General features: G+C 40.2%; 1 protein-coding gene across 1 annotated transcript in view; it reads right to left on the bottom strand.

Annotated features, from left to right (window-relative positions):
* Positions 1 to 1,919: 1,919 nt before the first annotated feature.
* LOC144958256 (uncharacterized) overlaps positions 1,920 to 25,135 on the bottom strand; it is a 24,617-nt gene continuing 1,401 nt past the window's right edge. The window contains exons 2-3 of the mRNA XM_078890098.1: positions 4,464 to 14,505; positions 1,920 to 2,129 (exon numbers count right to left, since the gene is read on the bottom strand). Coding sequence (XP_078746224.1) covers positions 1,958 to 2,129; positions 4,464 to 14,505 — 10,214 coding nt within the window. The 3' untranslated portion in view covers positions 1,920 to 1,957. The remainder of the gene's footprint in view (positions 2,130 to 4,463; positions 14,506 to 25,135) is intronic.

Here is a 25,135-nt window from a genome sequence, read left to right on the forward strand (position 1 = left end):
GATGAGGGGATGCCGCGTACCCCCCCCCCCCCTTTTTTTTTTTCATCGAATCTTAACGTATAAAAGTCAGCTTTTTAAAGTATTACTACTAACACTAACAAGAAAAAGATAACGGAGGCTAGTCCAAATGTTGCTAAATTATTGGGTATAGTTCCAACACATTTGAATCATTATGAAATGACACTTTCCAAAATTTTAGAACAGACAAAATAAAGAAAGAATTCAACTGCCTCAACTTTGATAACAACCAATACACAAGCACAAGCACAACTGTAAAATAAATTAAATAACTTAGGATGTTTAGAAATGCATAACAGCCAACCTGGTAAGTCACTTGAGAGGGAATTTTGGGGTAAAAATTAGGGAGATTGGCTAAAAAGTAGGCGATTGCATATATCTTTTCTTTCATGCAACATAATGGTCTTTAAGTAGTACACTATAATAGTAGTTATAGTTAAATGAACCTATAAATATTGGAGAATTACTACCTCTTCACTTTAACACGATAAACACACCTAAAAATGAAGTATACTTATTTCAATTGAATCTAAACTGTTATAAAAGCTTGCTTGAAAAAAAAAAATTAGAATCATATCAAAATCAAAATGTTTTTTTTTAAAGGGATTGAATTTATATTTCATAAATTAATAAAGGGAAATAATCATTGTAATGTTTAATCTATATAAGTAATTGGTTTTCTGATTGAATACCTTCAAATCAAAGATGTTGATTTAATTTAATTTTTAATTAAAACAATATTTGTAACAAATAGTGAAAGCATCAATACTGTCTGAGAACACTAAAAGTATATTCGAGGCTAACATGATACTATACATTTGACTGTTTCCCTCTCAGTCAAGAATGTCGGCAAGGGCCAGGATAAAATCAAGTCATCCCATTCCAAGACAAAGACAGAAAGCAAGTCAGAAAACAGATGCAGGGTAATAGAAGAAGATAACAATTAACCCCCTGTCCACCATGGGGAGATAACCTAAAACCAACTTGAGAATTTAAAAATTTATAGTTCTTTTAGATAAAAATTGTGTTTGCTATATAGTTAATTTTTAAAATCAACAATTCACCATCACAAGAACTAAATTTCAAAATCCTTACAAATGATCTAGTCTGGCACCAACTTTCACTTTCTACAAGTTTTTAGGATTTAAAGATGATCACGAAGTTCTGAAATTGGAGCCAAAATTTCGTATTTCTATGAAATTTTGGTAATAATTGGCAGGTCTGTCACCATAATACAAACTTCCTTATATCCCCTTTAAAAAAAAAAAAAAAGAGGTTTGTCGGAGATGTAATGTTTGTTTGTTTTTATTCTTTATTCATATATACAGGTCTGACACCCAAACGAAATTTTGGAGCCAAGCTAACATTGTTGTAATGGACAATATTTTACATCATTTTCTGAAATTTCCATTATAACATATGAGCCCAAAATAAATTGAGTTATCAGACCTGCAAATACATGCACATCGTTATAAATAGATTGTTTTGTTGGTTTATTTTTTGTTTGTTTTTGTAATCAACATTAAATAAAAGAACATTCTGATTAACTCTAGTTAGTTGTATTGTAAAGTTTTTAAATTTTCATTTCATGGGTAGGTGGGGCAGTGACGTAAGATTATGTCCAAGGACCAGAGTCAGGTAGAAATATCCAATTTATGACACAAAAATAATAACATTAACTGTGGTTAATTTTTTTTTTTTTAAAGGATTGTTTCAGACTCAAAACCCTTCCTCAGCCACAAAAAAAAAAAAATAAAAAATAAATATATATATATAAAATTGAAAGTAGTACAAAACGACATTTTCAATGATTTTCAGGTGTGGTACTGTTTACTTTTTTTAAAAAGTAGGATTTTGAGCTTGAAACGTTCCTATTTCGAATATTTAGTTTTTCCTACATCTTTAGGCAGTCTTGTGTTTGATTGGTCGAGAAACATCATTAGTTGTCGGTTGCCATGGAGTAAATCAGAGCCTTGAGGCTGCGTTCTATGACCAAAGTCTGGAATAAGGTCAAGCCAAGGGATTTCTTGACCCGCACGTAGAACACCTCTGGATTCCGGTGGTATTCAAATGCCATTCGCTGCAGTCCTGGTCCGTCAAGATTAGTCAAGCTGAGGATGTAGGAAATCAAGAGAAACGGTGAAAAATAAGTTGTAAATCATCAATTCTACTGATGCTATGCGGTTACTGGATATACTGCGTACCAACACACAAAACTATGTGTACTTGTTACCTTGAACGTTTACAGTCTGATTGACACAATTTAGTGAGAACTACTCATAATAATGGCTGACTGAAAACAATAGCAAAGAGTTGAGCGACATCAATTTTGTTCCTTGTTATTTCATAGCAAGTGCAGCTGACTCTGACCATAGCCATAGTAAACTTATAGCCTGACACTGACCAACAAATGACGTCAAAAGACAAGTCTTTCACCACAAAAGAAAACAAAACGTGGTATTCAACAGTTCAACCAATGTGATCACTTGTTTCCTTGAGCACTACTAAATAAAGACAACTCACTAAGTGGTCCACAAACCTAAAAATGACGTCAAAATATGGGTCTTAGTGTCAGGCTATAGATTATCAATGGCTATGCTCCAACTGTGACAGTGCCATGTGTGGTAAAATAATATTTTTTTAGCTTATATACTGGGAAGGGAAAGAGGGGGGCTGCTTCATGCACATTTTCCCATTTTCTATCTTACATCTCAAAATCCTGGAACAGAGATGATATCTTGTTGGTCATATATTCTGTAGACCTGTAAATGAGCTCTATAAAAATTGACTGAGACTGAGACTGAACTCACTGAAACTCTTCGTATCATATCAGAAAAATCCAAAGAATCGAGATGAATAGTAAACAGCAAGCTCACTTGAGCAAAACAATGGCAGAAAACTAATTTACATGGGAATTAATTAGGCTACTTACAATTGTTTCTTATAATATTAGGTACCCACATCATTAAGAAACGGTCAACCAGTTTGTTTACAATGTGAGGCAATCGAGATGTGCTTGTAGCAATCATATAACTTTCGATTTGAATGTGTCTTCATAACGCACTTAAGGCATTCGCATTAAACTTTTTAATACTTTTAGGTTCTGTCAAGTAAATGTGGTCAATTTTGGCTTAGACGAAACAGTGAAATTTATCGCTCGGCGGCTCGGTTAAAATTGGCTACCATTGGGATCACGACAGGTTTGGAAAGTGAAAAGATAATTTGACGAAGGCTGTGTGAAAATACACTGGGGTGTGTTCAGACACGGCAATTCTAAGAAGCGTCGCTTAGCCGTGGCAATATATCCATCGTAAATATAAACATCCTTTGAGCTATGCGTAGCGCTGTGGAACATTCCTAATTACTTCACGGTCATTCGACTACGATTCATGAATTCTTTCTTTCTTCTTCATTTCTTTCTTTCCTTTTTAAAAATATTTGAATTTGACGAATTGACTGATTTCAGTTAACTGACTGAGAATTTACAGGTCTAATTCTGAGATGAGATTCGAAAACTCCTACCAATATTGCAATGACCACGTATTATTTCAAAAAGGGTGGCAACTCATTCAGGGCTCAACCTAGATCTACTAAGGACATTGTTGGAAGGTCAGCAATTGAATCTCAACACCATTGAGGATCTTCTTCAGGCACCGCAGACGATTGCTTCAGATCGACAACAACGTTAGTTAGGCCTAAAGTACGACCAGGTGAAGGCAGCCGAGTCATTCCTGTCCGATGAGAGAGATGCAAAAGGCTCATTGGGCAAGTAAGCCATCAGTGTATGCTTTCTAGTCATTAGTCACCCTAATGTGCGGCTATGTGGACTAGTTGTATGACACTTGCTTTCGGATCGGAAGGTCCTGGGTTTCGAGCCTCGCTCTGCGCATAGTTGAGTCCTTGGAAAAGGCTGTTTACTCACTTTCTCTCACCGTACTCAGGTGTAAAATGAGTACGTGACTGTAACAGCGTCGTCTCTGTCCGAAAAATTGTAATATCGGCTAACAGGTGTCTTGTCCCATTCCAAATGTTAAAAGTTGCTGTTGGTCAGGGACCCCTTGTAAAGCGCTTTGAGCACTTTTAGAGGACATTGCGCTATTTTTTTTTAAAAATGTAAATGAGGGCGCGGTGGCCAACTGGTAAGGAGATTGCACTGTGACTGATGTGTGGTCACCATTTAGTTTTTGTTTATTTTACATTATTCATGTGAGCTCAACTGATGAAAATGAAATTCTTACCTTCGTTTATTAAAATAACTTATCATTGAAGAATAGTTGAGGTGAACATTTTTTAAAAAACGACTTTTGGCAGAGATTCATATTGTAAAAAAAAAAAGAAAGAAAGAAAAGTATTAATATAATAATAACTTCAAAATGACCAGCAAGAAACATTTCAGGCTAATTTTCTTCTTAAGCTTCATAAAGTACACAAAGTTCAAGACTTACTTAAGGCAGATCTTGTCCAGCTTGTTAGTGGCCAACCAGTTGGATACCTGTTGTTTTGACCACGTCCCCAAAGACTGTATACACCTGGAGACCACGCCCCCGCTTCCACTTGGAGAGGACAGAGGGGAATGAGAGGACCTAGAAGACACTCCGTCATCGCTGGCATTGGAGAATATTCGACTAAGACGTGATGATGGAACGGCATGATCCCCTGTTGTTGCCACCGAGGATGCGTCGCCTACTTTAGAACTTGTGTCCTCTTCTTGGACTTTCCTCCCTCGACCATCCTCTTCCTCGTCGCTGCTGAGAATTTCTACCACATTATTTGAATTCGACTCTGAGCTGTTTACCTTTTCCTTTTCAGATCTAAATTTTGATGATAAATTTTTTGTTTTATTTTGGCTGGCTGTGGTAGTGGTTACACTTGTTCTATTATCATTGCCATTGTCTTCATCGTCGATAATCTCTACAATATGACCTTGACTAGTGTCGATGTGTAGAAAGTTTGGTAAATTTTGATCACGATTTAAACTTCCACCATCAACTAGCAAAGAGGATTTTCTTTTGCTATTGATCTTCAAGTCGTGGATAGAAATTTTGTCTTTTTCTTCCACCAAAGAGTTGGTTGCCCTCGCTAATGATGTCATTTCTGATGCACAATTGGTGTTTTGTGTATTTGAACTATTAATATGCTTAGTTCCAGTAACTGACTTTGTTGTTTTGGCATTATTATCATCCTCATCATCATCAATAACTTCTACTACATCAGCATTCTGTATGTTTGTAAGTTCACTGGAAGCAGAATTTCTAATCTGTTTCCCGACAACAGTCGCAGACTCATTATAGCCGATTCCTCTGACAAAACAAACATTTGCCTTATTATGACTAGCTGCTGAATTTGTGCTTAAGAGAGTTGATAATATGTTGTTATTCGTTGAAGTCTTGATTGCCTTCACCGATGACAGATCCTCCTTCGTGTTGAAATTCTGATTGGCTCTAGAAAAACTCTGGCCACCGTCACAACCAATGAGAACATCATCATCATCATCAATGATCTCTATATCACTATCGCCCCCAGCCCCGACCAGTACAGTGCCACTGAGGTTGTGGTTATCCAAGCTCATCCCAATATCCTTGCCATGAACTTCGGTGTCACATGACTTACTGCTGACAATGTCATTGACTACAATAACAGCCATGTCACTATTACTATTACCACCATCACCAGCAGTCTGGTCGATATTGAGTTTTGCCAGATTTGTAATAAGCTTGGTTTCCTCTTTTCCAGCTGATGTCATCACAGAAACAACAGAGCCACCCTCATCAGCACAAACATTGTTTTCACACATTGACTTATTCTGCTTATCTCCATCCTTATCATCAGCATGTTCTACAACTATCGATTCACCTGTACCCGTTTCCTTCAAAGCAAGATGACCACGAGCTTTTTCAACATGATCTAAAGTACCATCCAGTCTGTTTTCACGACTCTTCTTTTCATCGTCACTCGCTTCAATATCCCCGAGTCCTGATGATTGGGTGGTCAATTCCACACCAACAGCTTCTTCCACAGTTACACTAGAACCATCACCACAATCACGACCACTACTACTACTAACAACATCGACAGGACCACTGTTTTTAATTGTATCATTACCTTCCTTATTCAAACAACCATCTACTTTTGCCTGTTCTTCTATTCCTACTTCTTTCAAAGTCTTACTAAAAAATGTATTACTACCACCACCATCATCATTATTATCATCATGTTCAACAACCATAGCGTTATATTCTCTGTAATCACCACATCCTTTATGAGCAAGGCCTACCCCTACCAATGGTTCCTCCACACCCATTTCCTTCAAACTGCTATCGGAACATCCAGCATTGGCAACATCCATAGGATCATGCAGTACAATTTCATTACCACCCTTAACATTATCCTTACTAAATCCATCGCCTTTTTCCACTGGTATTACAGCACTTGCTTCTAACACAAATTTACCACTAGAATTACCACAATTACCATCATCATTGCCTACATCCATGGGATCAACTCCTCCATTTTCTCTACCATCCTCGCCATTCTTTTCAAATGAATTTCCATCTCTCTCATCTACATCAACCAACTCAACAGCACGATTTTCTTTCAATAAACCCTGGCTATCTTCAATATCATTATCCTTAGAATCAAGTCTGTTTTCATCACCACCACCACCACCACCATCATCATTGTCTTTATCACAGATCTTATTAGCACTTTTCTTCACACCAACAAACTCTTTTACAACTTTACTATTATCACTGTCAACTCCATCAGCAATATCCAAAGTCACCGACTTATTGCAGATTTCACCAACAGTAATCTTGGACTCGCCTTCTACTTCTCCTGATGCTGGCATCCATGCACTGCCAGACAGGACATCACAAGTTGCATTTGACAAAAGTTCAACATCACGAGTTGCATTTGAGACAAGTTCAACATCACGAGCTGCATTTGACACAAGTTCAACATCACGAGTTGCATATGACACAAGTTCAACATCACGAGTTGCCTTTGACACAAGTTCAACATCACGAGTTGCATATGACACAAGTTCAACATCACGAGTTGCATTTGACACAAGTTCAACATCACGAGTTGCATTTGACACAAGTTCAACATCATTAGTTGCACTTGACACAAGTTCAACTCTCTTGTCATTACCACTCTGGGGTGGACTACTCATAGAAGAACCTTCCCACTCCCTCTCGTTACAAGTTGAATGAGTTTGACTAGTCCTGCCCGATTCACTAGCTGTGCGATCCCCACAAGGCGGAACACTTTTACAAACACTTTCTGATTCACCTTTCATTTGGTCTTTACAAGGTTGAACAGTTTTATCGGCATTCTCTAACACATCTTCAATATCATATCTATTAAGTGGAACACGTTGAATAATTCTGACCAGTTCATTCTTCTTATGGGCTTCACAGGACATAACACTTTCAGTAGCATTTTCTGATAAACACTCAATATCTTTACAAGGTGTCACACTTTCAGATACACCCTCATTGTGTTTACACGGTGTTACACTTTCACAGACACTTTCAGATACACCCTCATTGTGTTTACAGGATGTTACACCTTCAGTATTAATTTCTGATGCATCCTTATTGTCAGTGACACTTTCTGATATATCCACACTGTCTTTCCAAGGTGTTACAGGTTCAGATACACTTTTCTTGTCTTTACATGGCGGTACACTTTCACAGACGCTTTCTGATACAGCCTTGTCTGTACAGGGTGAAACAAATTCATTGACGCTGTCTAAATCACCAACCTTATGAGCTTCACAATGTGTTGCACTTTTACAAACATCATTTACAACACTTTCTACATCAGTCTCTCTGACTCCAACACTGTGACTAGAATTAGAACAATCTGATGGAGTCTTGTGAGGATTCTGAGAATGCTGAATATTTTGAGTGACAATACCTGACATACTCTCCGTATGTGTCTCACAGGTTGAAACAAAACGACTGGCACTGGCACTGTCTTTGATAACACTATGAAGTGAGTCTGTTTGTTGATTCATACCACTAGAGGACGGTAATGGAGATGAGTTACCGTCAATTAAATTGAAATTGCCGACCTCATGATGATCCCCACTCAAAATTACAGTTTGATCTGGTACTTTATCAGCATCAGCAGGAACAGAACTTTTGACATGATCTTGTCGACTTTTCTCCTGAGGTCCATGAGAATTTACACAGATCTCCGAGGGCGGATTGCCTGAGGTATCGGAATGGAATTCTTTATCCAGCACCTTGCATGTTTGGTAATCATTCTCAAACGTGTTGGAGGAAGGTTGTGTTGATGTGTCATGGGAATCAGTCCTAGACATTTGATTAACTGGTGAGGGGTCAAGGTCATTTGTTGATTCAGGGTTGACAGGATCAGAGGGCAATGCAGTCAATGCTTTGTTTATATCATTATTATCATCACGGGGTGACGAATCTGTAAAGCCTTCCGCACTTGTTTGAATGATATTTCTTTCAGAAGATGTTGAAGATGACAGAGAAAAGGATGGACTTGTTGATTGATTACTTGATGCTGATGCAGATTCAATATTTTCATCAGACTCGGGTATTGTTTTTTGATGGCTTGATAAACTGTAATTTTCATTTGTAGTGACAGGTTTCTCACAATGAATTTGGACTCCTTGCTGTAATTGAGGTGACCAATCTTTGGTTTTGCTTTTGGTGATCAAATTATCAGATTGATTTTGCAATAATGACGTTGATGATGATGTTGCTGCTGATGATGTGGGTGGTAGTGGTGCTGGTGGAGCAACTTTATCCCTCATCATCAAACTGTCAATGAGAGGGGAATCAGCTTTGGGTTTCTTAGCTGGAGAAATGGAGCCAATTAAACCTGATGTCTTATCAGCATCCATGGCTTTTGGTGTGACCAAAGGTGATGTAAAGTGAGGGGTAAAAGTTGTAATGGAAGTGGAGGTGATGGGGATTAACCAGGATGATGATGATGATGATGATGATGATGATACATTAATCTGAGCTGTAGTTGTTGATATGCATGGAAACGATTGCTTTCCAAAAGTTGAGTAAGCTTTCATGTTTTGTTTGATTTCTTCAATGGAGGGTTTGGTCATTTCCTCTGGTCCTGAATGTTCAAAGCTATCTTCATTATCATCTTCTTCTTCTTCTTCTCCCAGCTGGTCATCTTCACATGAAGACAACTCCCTTTTAACTGAAATCAATTCTAAAAGGGAATTACTCATCCCAAGTGTGATATTCATATTCCCACTTTGGCTGTCGTCGACGTTGGTTCTAACACTAGATGAGGCTAACATTGAGAATGAGGATGTTAATGTTGACGATATAGGTGATGTTGCAAACGTTAGCGAAACGACAGTAGTGGAAGCCATTGTTGTTATAGATGGAGACGGCACTGACGGGATATAGGATGATGAGGTTGTGGAAGACAAAATTGATGATACCACTTGTGCCCTCACCGGTGACAAAGCATTCAATGAGTCAGCTTGTGTTGTCCCAGCTACTGCCATTTCTACACCCAATGCTGAAGATGACGGGTGACTGATACTGGCAACAGATGTGGTTAAAGGCTCTGCAATCGTTGATTTTACATTCTTTTTCTGACTCAATAGTTTTTGCTGCAGCTCCTTCAGACACGGTTTAACATCCCGCTGTTTTCCAGGACTCATTTCATCATCTTCAGAGTAATCTTCTTCCTCTTCTTCGTCATAGTGAGATTCATCATAATCCATCTCCTGTGAGAGATTCCGTTTGATGTTTAGAAAAACATTGGCCTTGGAATCAATGGATTGATCTGGTTGGTGGGTGCTGAATGGTAAAGACTCCTGTCCCGTTTTTATTGATTCTCGACTTTGGAATGGCCCTTGGGGTGGTTTTTGATATTGTGGCCTTGTTGACTGAGGATTCACTGTCGGTTCGATTTGGTTCTGTTTCTGATTCAGATGTCTCTGAAGAATTATGGACATTTTGGAGTCGACGGGTGAAGACCTTGAATTGCTTGGAGATTCTGTGCTGATTCTTTGAGGTAAGTTGTTGACGTTGTTGGGTTGAGGGGCTTTACTTGTATTTTTCATTAGATGTCTCTGGATAATAAGGGACATTTTGGAGTCAACGGGTGATGAAGACATTTCAGGTTGGGAGACTGATGATGATGATGATGATTGTGGTGGTTGTGGAGAAGATTGATTGGGGGACTCTGAACCAGATTCAACAGGAAGCAAAGGTTTAGTCTTGAGAAGTTCATTTTGAGCCTGACGCATCATTGACTGTCTCTGAAGAACAAGTGACATTTTGGAATCCACTGGTGAGGACTCTCTCTCGGGACCTTGAGAATGTAGAAATGAATTAGGAGCCTGAACAGATAAATCCAATCCTGCTGGACTTTGTTGCTTCTGCTGTGCATTATGTTGAGCCTGTCGCTGTTGGAGATGCCTCTGAATAATGAGCGACATTTTGGAATCAACAGGAGACGATGGGCTTTCATTTTCAGGAGATTCTGGAGGATCAGATTGCCCATGCAACAACTTGGCCTCTCTTTCTTTTTCTGGTACAGATTTGGAAGAGGGTACTTGAGGATTTTCTCGATGTTGAGAATTTTGCTGCGTATTTTGAAGAGTCAAATTCATTTTATAGTCAATGGGTGAAGAAGGCTCGTCGGATGTTTGAGAAAATGAGCGGGAATATTGATTTCGTATAGAAGTTTCAACAACACTATCAATTAATGAAGTTTCTCTGTTTGAAATTGGTGAGGGCAATGGGGGGTTGGTGATATTCTGGTCACTTGATGGTTGCTCGGGCTGTTGTGGGGAGGAAAGCTGATTAGTTTTTTGATTTTGTAGCTGCAGACGATGTTGCTGATGTTGTTGTTGTTGCAGTTGTTGATGTTGCTGCTGCTGCTGTTGATGTTGTTGTTGTTGGTGCTGAATGAGGGGATGTGCACCAATAGGTCGAAGATTAAACTGTGCAAACGGATTGTGATTCAGAACTAACGGGTCCTGGGGCAAGGCTTGGCTTTGCTGTACAGGTCTGCTAGGCCTGGTTTGCCGCATTAAAACATCCTGCTGATGACGATAGATTTGATGCTGATGCTGCATCTGCTCAAAGTGAAGTTGTTGTTGTTGTTGATGAAGGGTCAGAGATGTTCTCGGGGTAGAATGGGCTTTGGGAGGAGTTTGGAGTTGCTCAGAACTTTGAGCTGATTGTTTATGAGGCATTTGTGGACCAGCATCCTCTTTCTGAGAAGGTCCTGTCTTTTGTGTGGCATTTTTCCAACCATCCCTTGAGTCTGGGATTCTTGGAGAATAATTATTAGCCACTGATTGATTTGGGGGACCTTGACTGGGTTTTAAACTTTTCGACAAACTCTCTGATGGGAACTGAGGGTTTGGATTTATCATATGCTGCATAAAAGCCTGTCTTAAGAATTTATTCGGTTCAGCAGAAGGTGTTGTCTCACTTTTACTTCTATTGTTGGTCGCACTCCGTAGCTCTTGTGCATTCTGAGCCAAGTGATGATCAGATACAGGATAGTGCTGGGAGGTAACATTAGATGAGTGGCTAAAGGAGGAAATAGGTGGCGGCTGTCTACTCTCATATGATAGACAGGATTCTGATTGTATATTTGCTCGGGATGCCTTATTTCCATTTTTACTATCATTACTCTGATTCTTTATTACGCTGGCTTTGCCTGCTTGAGATTGAGAACTGGTGGAGGTTTCTTTAGCTTTTAACTTATTCTGATATGCTGATTTGATATTATTCAACATGGCTTCAACGGTCATCACACTCTGGGCTTTACTGTTTGCTTCACTGGATGGTGCTTGTGGTTGAGGTGCAGAGCTTTCACTGGATGACTTGGGGTTCTCCTTTCCTTTATGCTGCAAATCGTTCAGCATATTCTCCACTTCCAACATGCTGCTTCGTTTACAACTTGCTGCTACCGTTGTTGATGATGACGTATTTTGATGCTGGACCACAGATGGCACAATGTCTTCTGAAACATTTACTAATTTGTTGTGCGGCTGAACTTTCTTTGAGACATTTTTCTGAATCGTATCATCAATCGGTATACTGTTTTTAACATGTGCAACAGCTGGAGGAGCTGCAGTTTTGGCAGAAACTTTGCGGGAAGAGGGAGAAGCATTCACATTTTGATGTGATGTCATTATTGGATTGGAAGGCATTGGGTAAAGAGAAGTTAAAATAGAAAAAGCTGATGTCTTTCCAGGTGGTTTGTGGGAAGCTTGTGAAGAGTTTTTCGGACGTCCTGTTGCAGCAATGCTGGAAGATGATGTTTTCTGCGCAACATTGTTGAGATTGATCGTAAAGGTCTGGGTATTGTTAGACGTTGCATTTGATGGAGATTTGATTGATGAAAACTGACCCTGAGAGAGGTGATGACTTGTGAATCCTGATAACCTGTATCTAGGGTCTTGGCTGTTGTAGAGATTCGGTGGTTGGAGTGTGCTTGGAGTAGGTATGTTGATAGGTATGGTGGTCGCTGTGACTGTTGCTGTGGGCAAGTTTTGAGGATATGCGGGTAGTGAGACGGGGTATCGGGGTATGGGAAATTGAGTTTTGTTGTAGGGGCTGGGTGGAGGGTAGCAAGACTCAAATACGGAATGGAGGGGAATGATGGATGATGATGATGATGATGTGGCTGATGACATTGAATTGGAAGGGATTTGGCTGGGTTGGGCGTTAATATGAGATGCTGCTCCTAAGGCTGCCTGTGACATTGAAAATGCTGATGTGATGTTACCATATCGCTCTTGTTGTTGTAGTTGTTTTTGATGAAGATTTTGTGAGAAGCTAGGTAATGGAGACATGACATGTAATGTTGATGATGATGACAATGGAGATGACACAGATAATGATGCTGGAAGGGGTGTGGAGGTGGTGGTGGTGGGTGGGTGTAAGAAATGAAGTGTAGAGGGAGGATGAAAAGGAGGAGGAGGGGGGTGAGATAAAGAGGGGTGATGATATCCCGACAGAGACTGTTGTGGATGATGAGAAGACAGTGGCTTTTGCATTGTTTGTGAATTCTGTAATGGTGGTTGCTGCTGTTTTACCAATAGAGCAGCTGTGTGGTGCTGACTTGTATGGTGTGCAAGAGGTGGGTGCAAAAGGCTGCTGGGTGGCAAAGATGTTCTCGAGGAACTATTACTGTTGCCTTCTATCTTCTGAGCAGCAACAGTTTTATCACTTGTATTTTGCGACGAACTAGGAATTGCAATATTTTTCACAATAGACGAACCAATAGACGAACCGACTTCGGCTACATTATTCATCAGTTTCACACTATTTTCTGAATTGGACATATTCTTGCCCGAAGAATCCTCACGAGTAGAAACTTCAGTATTGGAATTAAGTAACTTGTCCGTCACTGCACGTTGAGCCTCGTCAAACGATGGCACGGAATTTACTCCCGAATCAGCTGATTGTGTTGCATCTTCCGAAGCAGGATCCTTTTTTCTTTTCTTGCCACTTTTAGTCATGGATGCTGTTACAACAGCTTCCTCCAACTTCCTGGACACAGGAATCACTTTTCGACCAGACTTCGTACTACTCGAGGGCGTAAAATGAAAATCTTCTTCAACCATGTCTCCATCTTCCATTTCTGCATAATTCACCCTTTCCTTCCGTTTGGTCCTTTGTTTCTTTGGACTCGAATGTTTGTTTGTCTTTGGACTCGAGTGTTTATTCACTTTCCAATTCCAATCCCTTTCTGAATCAACCGACCATGTTTCATCCCTTTCATACCTATTTTTAAAATTAGGCTTTTGCGAAGATTTTACCAACACCGTTTTGAGTGGGGCTCTTTTGGATACCTCTGAAGAATTTGAGCCACTTCCTAAGAAATCCTGATTTCCATTTCCTTCACTTGCCTTCAAGTCCTCTGCAGCAACATGTCTATAATCTGAATTTTCCACAACATCGGAATTGCTCGAGTTAGTCTCCTTACACCCTACATCATGGTTAAGATTAACATCAGAGGTTTCCTTGGATCGATCTTTTAAGGAAGCTCTCACAGTATCAATTCTATTATTATCCTTGCTTTTATCACTATTAGTAAACTTAGACTCCTCGAAAAGACACATTTTTCTCCTAACTTTTGACTGCTTGGTCACAGCAGATCGATTTTGATTAAATTGTTTTTTATTAGGACTGGAAATGATGATATTGGGTGACTCCAAATCGCTGCTCCCCCTGTCAAATTCATTCTCAACTTCTTGAGACAAGGAGGACTCGCTTTCATTGTCCTTCAGATGAGTCTGTAGTGAGCGTTTCAGAGCCCTCCTCAGCATCACTTCCTCCCTCTTTCTCTGCAAACTGGCCATTTTGATCTGACGACGTTGCCTGGCTTCTTCCTGTTTCCTCCTGGCTTCCTCGGACAGGACCCTGGGCTGACTGCCTGGTCTCCTCCCAGCAGGTGAGAACTGTCTCCATGAAGACTGGACATTGTTTTCAACACCAGGCAGGTCTGCAGATTTAAAAAAGTAAAATTAATAAAACAGCAAAGGTGACTGTGAACATTAGATGGAGGAATCGGAATATTAAATTGAGATGCTGATGTTGATATCCAAAATGAAGTTGTGATGGTGATATACATCTGCCAGCCCAGTAAATCAGTTGAAGGTTTTGAGATAAAATATTTGTGAGAGTGGTCTTCAATCTAATAGAGATGACAATTTGCAGCAGTGACAAGATAATTTCCATAATAATTTACTGAACTTTTAAGCAAACACATTGACGGACCCCTTTTTGACAGCTGGATTCCAGTAAAAAGACCTTTTATGTAGTTACTTTTTTTCCATTTAACAGGTTATTGGAAAATATGCTGAGGGTTTATAAACTGAATTCCGTATATATACGGAAAATTGGCAACTTGTATGCAACTTTTACATTTGTGCCATATTATGTAATAATATGTTATTTTGACATTTTTATCTTTCTCTTTATTAATGTAAATGCATTGTCCTCGATAAAACGAACAGTTTGGTACACAATCTGTTAACAAGAACTCCATATTGACTGTTTTAGCCATTTTTTGGAAGGCCTTCCAAAAGCTCCTACATCGCCAGTATTAAAAGAGGGATTATTTTGATGGAGTAAAGTTAAAAAGTTGGGGCTTGTTTTTAGTGGGGGGAAATGAAAGAAACGAAGAAAGTAAGGGGAAAAAATAGAAGTATCGTTATGGTCTATCTTCCATTTTTCACTCCATCTCTGCTCTTCTTTCAATTTCTTGTATAACACCGCACTTCAAATCTGAAAGAGAGGGTGTATTAGTATTAGTGGAATCTGAAAGAGATGAATTGTCATTAGTTGCTGTAAGAGAAGACATAATATGATTAGAAACATAATAAATACATACATATATACATATGAACAATCACTATTGAAGGTCTTCAGTTGTATATATAAGCGTAAATTATTATTTAAAGTTTTTAAATCTCCATTAAACTGGTATGAATGGTCTGGATATAGTTGAAAAAACGTGATAGATGCGTACAAATAATTGTTCGTCATAGAAGAATTATATTTAAATCTGAATTTAAAAATTAATTACGTCGTAATTAGTGTATCTTATAAATAATGATAATTGTCAAATGATGTAGACTTATTTGGATTGATTTCCCTTTAATTACCCCGAAACGGGAATAAATAAAGTACATTGTAAAAAGTTGGAAAAATTCCATTTTTTTAAATAGTTGGGGATGTTGTGTTAGTTGAAATTAGTTAAATGACGTCATAGATGGCATCGAATACCATCAATTTCCTTGTTTATATTTCCTGTGTCTTATTTCCTGTAAATCATAACCGTTGCCACTTTATAAATCTTTTCTATTATTTTCGATCTACTTTCTCAACTCCTCAACTCTCATCATGTCTGCACCGTCAACAAGCCGTGAGAAATGCTCAGCTAAACAGTCTGGCATAGAGGAGGGAGCGCCTACTCGCACTGTACCCCTGTGTCTGTGGAAGCGGTCTGGACTCATTGACACCGATGAGAAAGCCATCAAACCCCCAACTATTATTTTTTTTAAGTTTCCCCCCTCCCAAACCCCCTACTTAATTATTTTAAAAAGATTCCCCCCTCCCAAACCCCCCACTAAATTATAAAAAAAAAGTTTACCCCCCCCCCCCCCCCCCCCCCCCCCCAATAAAATCATTATTATTATTATTATTATTGTTGTTGCTGTTGTAATCGGCATCATCATCATCATCATCATTAAGATTATTAAACCATTGTCTCAGGTTCACTCCCCACTGGTGTACACTTCCCTGAGTTTCAGGTTCACTCCCCACTATTTGCCTACTTTCCATAACTTTGTCGGATATTGGCAGGTTTCGTAAAAAAAGTAATTGCTTTTATATGAAACTCGCTGAAACCCACTGAAAACCATAGTATCAGATTCACTCCCCACTGGTGTACACTTCCCGGAGTCTCAGGTTCACTCCCCACTGTTTACCTACTTTCCATAATTTTGCTGCTTAATGTCGGGTTTCGGCGAGTTTCGTAAAAAAGTAATCCTTCCCTTGGTATTGCTTTTTTATAAAACCCATAGTCTCAGGTTCACTCTCCACTAGTGTACACTTCCCATAACTTTGTCGGATATTGCCAGGTTTCGTAGGGTTTCATAAAAAAGTAACCCTCCCCCCCCCCCTTTGGTATTGCTTTTTTACGAAACCAGAGACCCAGGTTCACTCCCCACTGTTGCCTACTTCAGACCTGCCAACCTTCTCAGAATGAAAAGTGTATTCTATGACACTAAAGAGTGTATTTTTAATCAAAAAAGTGTATTTTGTCCGCATATGTGGAAAAAAGTACACAATATACAAAAATGTCTATAAAACTTAATGGCCATTATAAACTAGTGTAAGGCTCAGAAATTGCAATATCTAAGGAAATTGCTTTCGAAACACTCAAAGAAATGGCCAAAAGACCCCGAACATGTTGGTAGTATTGATGCTAGTGTCTGTGGAAGAGGTGGTGGTTGTAGTGATGGTTCTCTGGCAGTGGTGGTGATGATGATGATGAAGCTGTTGTAGTGGTGGTAGAAGTGATGTGGTGGTGGTTGTGGCAGTGGCAATGCTGTGATGGTGGTTATAGCTAGTGCGGGGCGGTCCTTGGCAAGCTTAAGGACCACGGTCCTACGGTCTCTGGGAAATGAAAACCGCAAGGACCGGTCCTAGGACCGGCGGTCCTTTTCGACATTGAACATTCCTGAGAGACCGTTTTGACCTTTGGGACCATGGGATCGTTCATTCTTGAACCGTTAAAGACCGCTACATGATGAAAACCGTGGTCTACAGGAGTAAAACACACGGAGTAGTCACACTCATTTCAAATTGTAACCTAATTAGAGAAGAGGGGTGATGCCTTCTTTATTTGATCACAGTACTTCATTGTTACTTCGATAATTTAGCGTGAATAAAATTTGAAATTTATCCCCATTAACGGAGATAATGGAATCACCCAAGGCGTTGATCGAGTTGTTCGTGGCGTTTATACACACACACAACTCCTACCCCTCCCCCCCCCCCCCCCCACACACACACACATGAGAGGGCAGCGAGCATTGAAGAGTAAGAGAGAGACGTGAAGTTATAATAAGAGGGGGTGGATGCGGTAATAAGTAATAAGTAATAAGTGGGGTCGATGGTGACTTTTCGCCAGATCTAACAAACCCAGCTACCCATTCACTGCTGAGTAGACAGGGATTCAGAAAAAAACTCGACTGCACCCGGGATCGATCTCTGGCCCTTTGCGTATAAAGAGAGTGCTCTATCAACTGAGCTATCAGGGTCCCCAAATATTCTATTGGACCTTTTAAAAATACAGACGTTATAACTGGTTTTTTTGGAAGGAAGAAACTAATGAAACTCATATTATTTGATTAGTTAAAACACCAAACGAAATTTTAATATTATTGTATTATTTTAAATGACAACAATGCGATAGAAAGGAGTGGCGACAAGAGATGGACAAAAGAAAACAAAAAATCAGACTAGCAACTTGCTAGGTTTGAGACACACACACACACACACACACACACACACACACACACACACATCTTTAGTAGTCACATACATTTCAAACAATAACCCATTAGAGAAGAGGGGTCATGCCTTCATCATAGATCATTGTCATTGCGATCATTATGGTGTAGTAAATTTTGAAATTTACCCCGTATAATGGAATCGTCCAAGGCATGCGCCTCCTGTTCCCCCCATCTCACACACGAAAGGGCGGTTTGCGGAGTGGAGGGAGGTGGTCATCTGTGTCGTTTAGTGTATGGCAAAGGGGGGTGGGTGCGATTAATTAAGTGGGATGGGTGGTGATTGGTGGAAGATAGGCAAAGGACCGAGGCAACGAATCGCTGGGGAAGTAGTATGGCGCCAGACCGTTGAAAGGTGATAAGAAGTGAGGACCGCCGGCGGTCTTCCTCTTTGGGACCGGACCACGGTTCACAGCTAAAAGACCGTGGGACCGGTCCTCGGTCCGGTCCTCAGCGCGGCACTAGTTATAGCCAAGGTGATGCCATGATGGTGATTGATGTCTGCTAGCCCAGTAAATCAGTTATGAGTAAGTTTTGAGATAAAATACTTGGGAGAATGGTCTTCAACTCTCAGTCTCTCTCTCTCTCTCTCTCTCTCTCTCTCTCTCTTCTTTATTTTTTTGAGCATTTATTCCTCTTACTACAACTACATCAATTCCTACAACAACTATGACTAGTAGTATTAATGCTATTACTACTACCACTACTACAACTATTACTACATACTACCAATACTATAACTTTTGGATCAACTGATGGGAAAATCACACATATATGTAATATGCATAGGCAAGTGAAATACTTCTAAAAATGGTTCTAGTGAATTCATTTTGAACCAAAGAGCGTCCTTAAAGCTGCCCACTTGGTAATAAAAAAATCTGACTCACACAAAATAATAAAGGGAAAAAAAAGATCATTATAAATTTTTAAAATCAAAATTTTAGTTATTATAAAGGGAGATTATCCATTTATGTTTAAGTTTATCAGCAATACAGTTTTTAATTGAAGGCTTCATTGTCACAAAGATGTTAGTTAAATTTAATTTACAATTAAAATCCGTTATCTAACAATTGGTAAAAGCTTAAATATGGCCGGAGGCCATTTAAAGTATAAAATAAGCTTACATACATAATTCTATGCAAATCCTCAAAAAGGTATGAGAAAAATATAGGTGAAAACCGGCATCATATAACTAACTGAAATGATAACAATAGTACTATATGATGTGATGCATAATTCAGAAACACGGTCAACAGTTGTTGTACGACATGCATATCATTGCATCAAATGTATCATTTTAAACATCAATCACACTTGAGGAAAAAAAAAATCGTACTAAATCCTTTGAAATCGTATCCACGTATTTGGGTCCAAAAATCGTACTAAAATACGCAAAATCGTACTGGTTGGCAGGTCTGCTACTTTCCATAACTGTCGGATATTGTTGGGTTTTGTAAAAAAAAGTAACCCCCCCCCCCCCCCCCTTGTTATTGCTTTTTTACGAAACCCATAGTCTCAGGTTCACTCCCCACTGGTGTACACTCCCCATTGTTTGCCTACTTTCCATAACTTTGTCGCATATTGTCGGGTTTCGTTTTAAAAAACAAATCGCCTCCCCCCCCCCCTCCTCCTCCCTTTATATTGCTTTTTTACAGAACCCAGAGTCCCGGGTTCACTCCCCACTGATGTACACTTCCCTGAATCTCAGGTTCACTCCCCACTGTTGCCAACTTCCCATAACTTTGTCGGATATTGCCAGGTTTCGTAAAAAAGTAATTGCTTTTATATGAAACTCGCTGAAAACCATAGTCTCAGGTTCACTCCCCACTGGTATACACTTCCCTGTGCAAAGCCACTATTCAGTATCAGATACTGAATAGTGTAAAACCACTAGTCAGTATCAGATACTGAAGTGACGTTAAGTTTAGGAAATTTTAAACTGAAACTGAAACTTTCATTAATCTAAAACAAGTTGTGTTCTCGAGTTTATAAAATGCTACTATTATTACTGTATATTGACAAATTGAATAAATAAACGCCTGACAAAAGATCCACTGTGAAAATACAAATTGAAAGAGATGCTAATATCTAGTCTAGTCGGGGAGCTTACGGCACGGCTAACGGAATTTCTCACGAAAATAATATAACAACACCACTGCCACTGCCACTACTTCTTACCCGACCCAGACCCAAGGAATAGCAAGATATGAAGTGAGTAGAAAAGTGCCAGAAGACAATAGAGAATAAAAAAATTTTTCGCGGCGGTGGTGGGGTTTGAACCTGCGACCTTATTGGTACGACAACTCCGCCTGGCAGGTGAGAGCGTGGCTCTACCGTGTGAGCTATCCACGAACACAAAAATATTCGTTTCAAACCCAAAGTCATTTCTAGATCCCTCTCTCACCCACTTCTTGAGATCGCCGATTCGTTCACCACCATCGCGAAGTAATTTTGACCAGCAGTTAAGCTTAATAGCCAATATTCTCATCACAAACATATAACATAGAAACGATTGAGACATTGAGTATGCTCCGGTGTATGGGGTGAATTTTTAATTCAGAAAAGCGAGTGGAGCAGGCACTTATGTTGGTAACAACAAGATATGAAGTGAGTAGAAAAGTGCCAGAAGACAATAGAGAATAAAAAAATTTTTCGCGGCGGTGGTGGGTTTGAACCTGCGACCTTATTGGTACGACAACTCCGCCTGGCAGGTGAGAGCGTGGCTCTACCGTGTGAGCTATCCACGAACACAAAAATATTCGTTTCAAACCCAAAGTCATTTCTAGATCCCTCTCTCACCCACTTCTTGAGATCGCCGATTCGTTCACCACCATCGCGAAGTAATTTTGACCAGCAGTTAAGCTTAATAGCCAATATTCTCATCACAAACATATAACATAGAAACGATTGAGACATTGAGTATGCTCCGGTGTATGGGGTGAATTTTTAATTCAGAAAAGCGAGTGGAGCAGGCACTTATGTTGGTAACAACAAGATATGAAGTGAGTAGAAAAGTGCCAGAGGACAATAGAGAATAAAACCCCATACACCGGAGCATACTCAATGTCTCAATCGTTTCTATGTTATATGTTTGTGATGAGAATATTGGCTATTAAGCTTAACTGCTGGTCAAAATTACTTCGCGATGGTGGTGAACGAATCGGCGATCTCAAGAAGTGGGTGAGAGAGGGATCTAGAAATGACTTTGGGTTTGAAACGAATATTTTTGTGTTCGTGGATAGCTCACACGGTAGAGCCACGCTCTCACCTGCCAGGCGGAGTTGTCGTACCAATAAGGTCGCAGGTTCAAACCCCACCACCGCCGCGAAAAATTTTTTTATTCTCTATTGTCTTCTGGCACTTTTCTACTCACTTCATATCTTGTTGTTACCAACATAAGTGCCTGCTCCACTCGCTTTTCTGAATTAAAAATTCACCCCATACACCGGAGCATACTCAATGTCTCAATCGTTTCTATGTTATATGTTTGTGATGAGAATATTGGCTATTAAGCTTAACTGCTGGTCAAAATTACTTCGCGATGGTGGTGAACGAATCGGCGATCTCAAGAAGTGGGTGAGAGAGGGATCTAGAAATGACTTTGGGTTTGAAACGAATATTTTTGTGTTCGTGGATAGCTCACACGGTAGAGCCACGCTCTCACCTGCCAGGCGGAGTTGTCGTACCAATAAGGTCGCAGGTTCAAACCCCACCACCGCCGCGAAAAAATTTTTTATTCTCTATTGTCTTCTGGCACTTTTCTACTCACTTCATATCTTGTTGTTACCAACATAAGTGCCTGCTCCACTCGCTTTTCTGAATTAAAAATTCACCCCATACACCGGAGCATACTCAATGTCTCAATCGTTTCTATGTTATATGTTTGTGATGAGAATATTGGCTATTAAGCTTAACTGCTGGTCAAAATTACTTCGCGATGGTGGTGAACGAATCGGCGATCTCAAGAAGTGGGTGAGAGAGGGATCTAGAAATGACTTTGGGTTTGAAACGAATATTTTTGTGTTCGTGGATAGCTCACACGGTAGAGCCACGCTCTCACCTGCCAGGCGGAGTTGTCGTACCAATAAGGTCGCAGGTTCAAACCCCACCACCGCCGCGAAAAAAATTTTTATTCTCTATTGTCTTCTGGCACTTTTCTACTCACTTCATATCTTGTTGTTACCAACATAAGTGCCTGCCACTCGCTTTTCTGAATTAACCGTGGTGATGCGTCGGCGCTAATATTACCTCATCGGGAATCCTGCGATTACGGTGGCAATGCCTTGGAATTAGCGCACACGAAGTTACTAACAGCTTGTGCGACGGTGCCTATATTTAGCGCCGTGACATTGCCTTGACACCACCTTGACATAAATGGAATTTTCCATTATCCTAATAAGGAAATGTAGTAAAAGAGTCATAGATTTTGATTGGTCGAAAGTTTGACTTTTTCCATCATGCGATGGGGGATTTACAAGGTTATTATGACCTTTACAATTGTGCCGTGTGAACGGAAGCGTCGCGTGGGTAAATATAAACAAACCCTCCGGTTTCAGCGTCATTCCATCACTCGATCCTCTCTACTGTGCGGACGTGTTTACATTATTATTTCTATACCTATTTTTATTATTATTTTCAATTTTCAATCAAAGATGGAATCAACCCGTATTCTTGACTTGAGTGACCCTCAAGTGTTACGTGACTTGACTGATAACACTCATTTTATCAGCGAGGTCTTAGCTGACTCTGACTCAGAGCTTGACTCTGAGACTGATTCGGATAAGACTGACACTGATGATGATGATGATGATGAAAGTGATGATTTTGATGTGAGAACGGCAGAGTGGAGGTTTGGATGTACTGAACCTTCATGTCTACCGTTCACCGGTACCAGCGGTCTTCTTGTGGACATGGATGGGAGTACTCCATTGGAATTCTTTCATCTCATGTTTACGAACGAGATGTGTAACCACATCGTAACTGAGACCAACAGGTGAGTAATTCATTTTATTTTCTATCTCTATCCATGTCCTTCATCCAATCATATTGTGCCATATTCATGATATTACTTATACTATTCTTTATTTTGGTCTGCATCACCACCATAAATTCTTACCACCACCAAACCGAAAATAACTCTCCATTCTTACCACCGACATATTGATAAAGTCTGTCACATCTTTACCTAACACTAACACCACCGTTCCATTACTATTTATCAAAATTCCATTACCCTCCACCAATACTACTGTCACTGTGAACCTGTTCATGTACCACCACCACTACAATTTTCATCCTCATCTACAACTACAACAACCAGCACATTGGGACCATTGTCATCCCCTTCATCTACCACCACCATTATCATTGTCATCCTCAACATCTACCACTACCACCACTATTACCATGATTCTTATGATTTACCATCACCATTACTTTCACAATATTCATCATTTATCATCACTGTTTTTACTTAATTATTTTTTTTATTATGTGTACATCTCAATTACCACCACCATAAATATCACCCTCATTGCCAGGATCATAATTTTTACTTTCTTCATACTTTTCATTACTAATCAGGTTTGACACTCTTGTTTTTCTTCTCAGATATGCCAATGATATGTTGCGTGGGAGGGAACTTGCGCCAAGGTCGAGGTTCCGCAAGTGGGTGGCTGTCACTTTGGGAGAGATGTGGGCCTTCTTCGGGATCATCATCGCCATGGGCCTTATGCCGCTGGAAGATCTTGACGAGTACTGGAGTACTCATTTTGTGTTCGAACACAAGATGTACTCAGCGGTCATGAAGCGGGATCGCTTTGTGCTTATATTGTCATTCCTACACATCTGCAATAACACCAACCAGCTTCCCCGTGACCATGAAGATTATGATCCCCTGTTCAAGATTCGGCCCTTCATCTCTGCCCTGAGAGAGAACTTCATGTCGACGTTTGCTCCAGGCCTCAATGTTGCAATCGACGAGGCAATGATTGCATGGCGGGGTGCCCTGTCCTTCAAGGTTTATAATCCTGATAAACCAGACAAGTTCGGGATTAAAGTTTTCGAACTTTGTGACAGTGCCACCGGTTACTGTCACAATTTTGAAATCTATTCAGGAAAGAAGGACAGCACCTCACACGGAGCAACGTTCGACGTGGTGGACAGACTCATCTCTCCGTACACTGGATGTGGGAGGAGGCTGTACACTGACAACTATTACACTAGCCCTGATCTCTTCTCCCATCTCAAGGAGCTGGATGTTCTGGCCTGTGGAACCATGCGCATCAATAGAAAGTATGGCCCGCCGAAGAGCATGCTTCCCAAGCTCACGAAAAAGAACCCCGAGACGAAGGTATTGACAAATGGCTCACTCAATCTTCTTCGTTTTCATGACAAGAGGGAGGTGAATGTCTTGACGACCATCCACGATGACTCTCGGGTTCTGACAGGAAAGGTCAACTGTGTGACGAAGGAGCCAATTGTCAAGCTGAAGGCCGTCCATGAGTATAACAAGTTCATGGGCGCGGTAGACAGGAGCGATCAGATGGTGGCGAACAACGCCTTCAAGAGGCGGACCGTCAAGTGGTGGAAAAAAGCATTTTTCCGCATGTTCATGCTTGGCGTTCTAAATTCCTACCTGATTCAGAAAGCTACGTCTACTGGAAAGAAGCTTTGTCACCGTATCTTCAGACGGGAATTAGTTGTGCAGCTGGTGGAGTGGACCCCCATCCCTAGATGCCTCAGCGCCACCCGGATTGATGTCGGTGACTCGGCTATCTTTCGCCTCACAGCTCGTCACTTTGCTTCTTCAATCGTCCCTAAGCCCGGCCAGAAAAACAAATTTCCCCAGAGGGATTGTGTTGTGTGCACAGAGCCAGGCAAGAGACTTTCATCTCGCTATGAATGTCGATTTTGCAATGTGGGACTTCATGTTGACCCCTGCTTTGAGATCTACCACAGCGTGAAGGACTACAAGCGCGGCTTCAAGCGACTGAAAGAGGGGCACCATCATGAGAATGAAGATCAGGGCTAGTGTATTAGCCCTTGTCA

This window comes from Berghia stephanieae, chromosome 12 (genome assembly GCF_034508935.2).
Source record: "Berghia stephanieae isolate SIO BIC M18660-M18661 chromosome 12, UCSD_Bste_1.3, whole genome shotgun sequence".
Classification (NCBI taxonomy): Eukaryota; Metazoa; Mollusca; class Gastropoda; order Nudibranchia; family Aeolidiidae; genus Berghia; species Berghia stephanieae.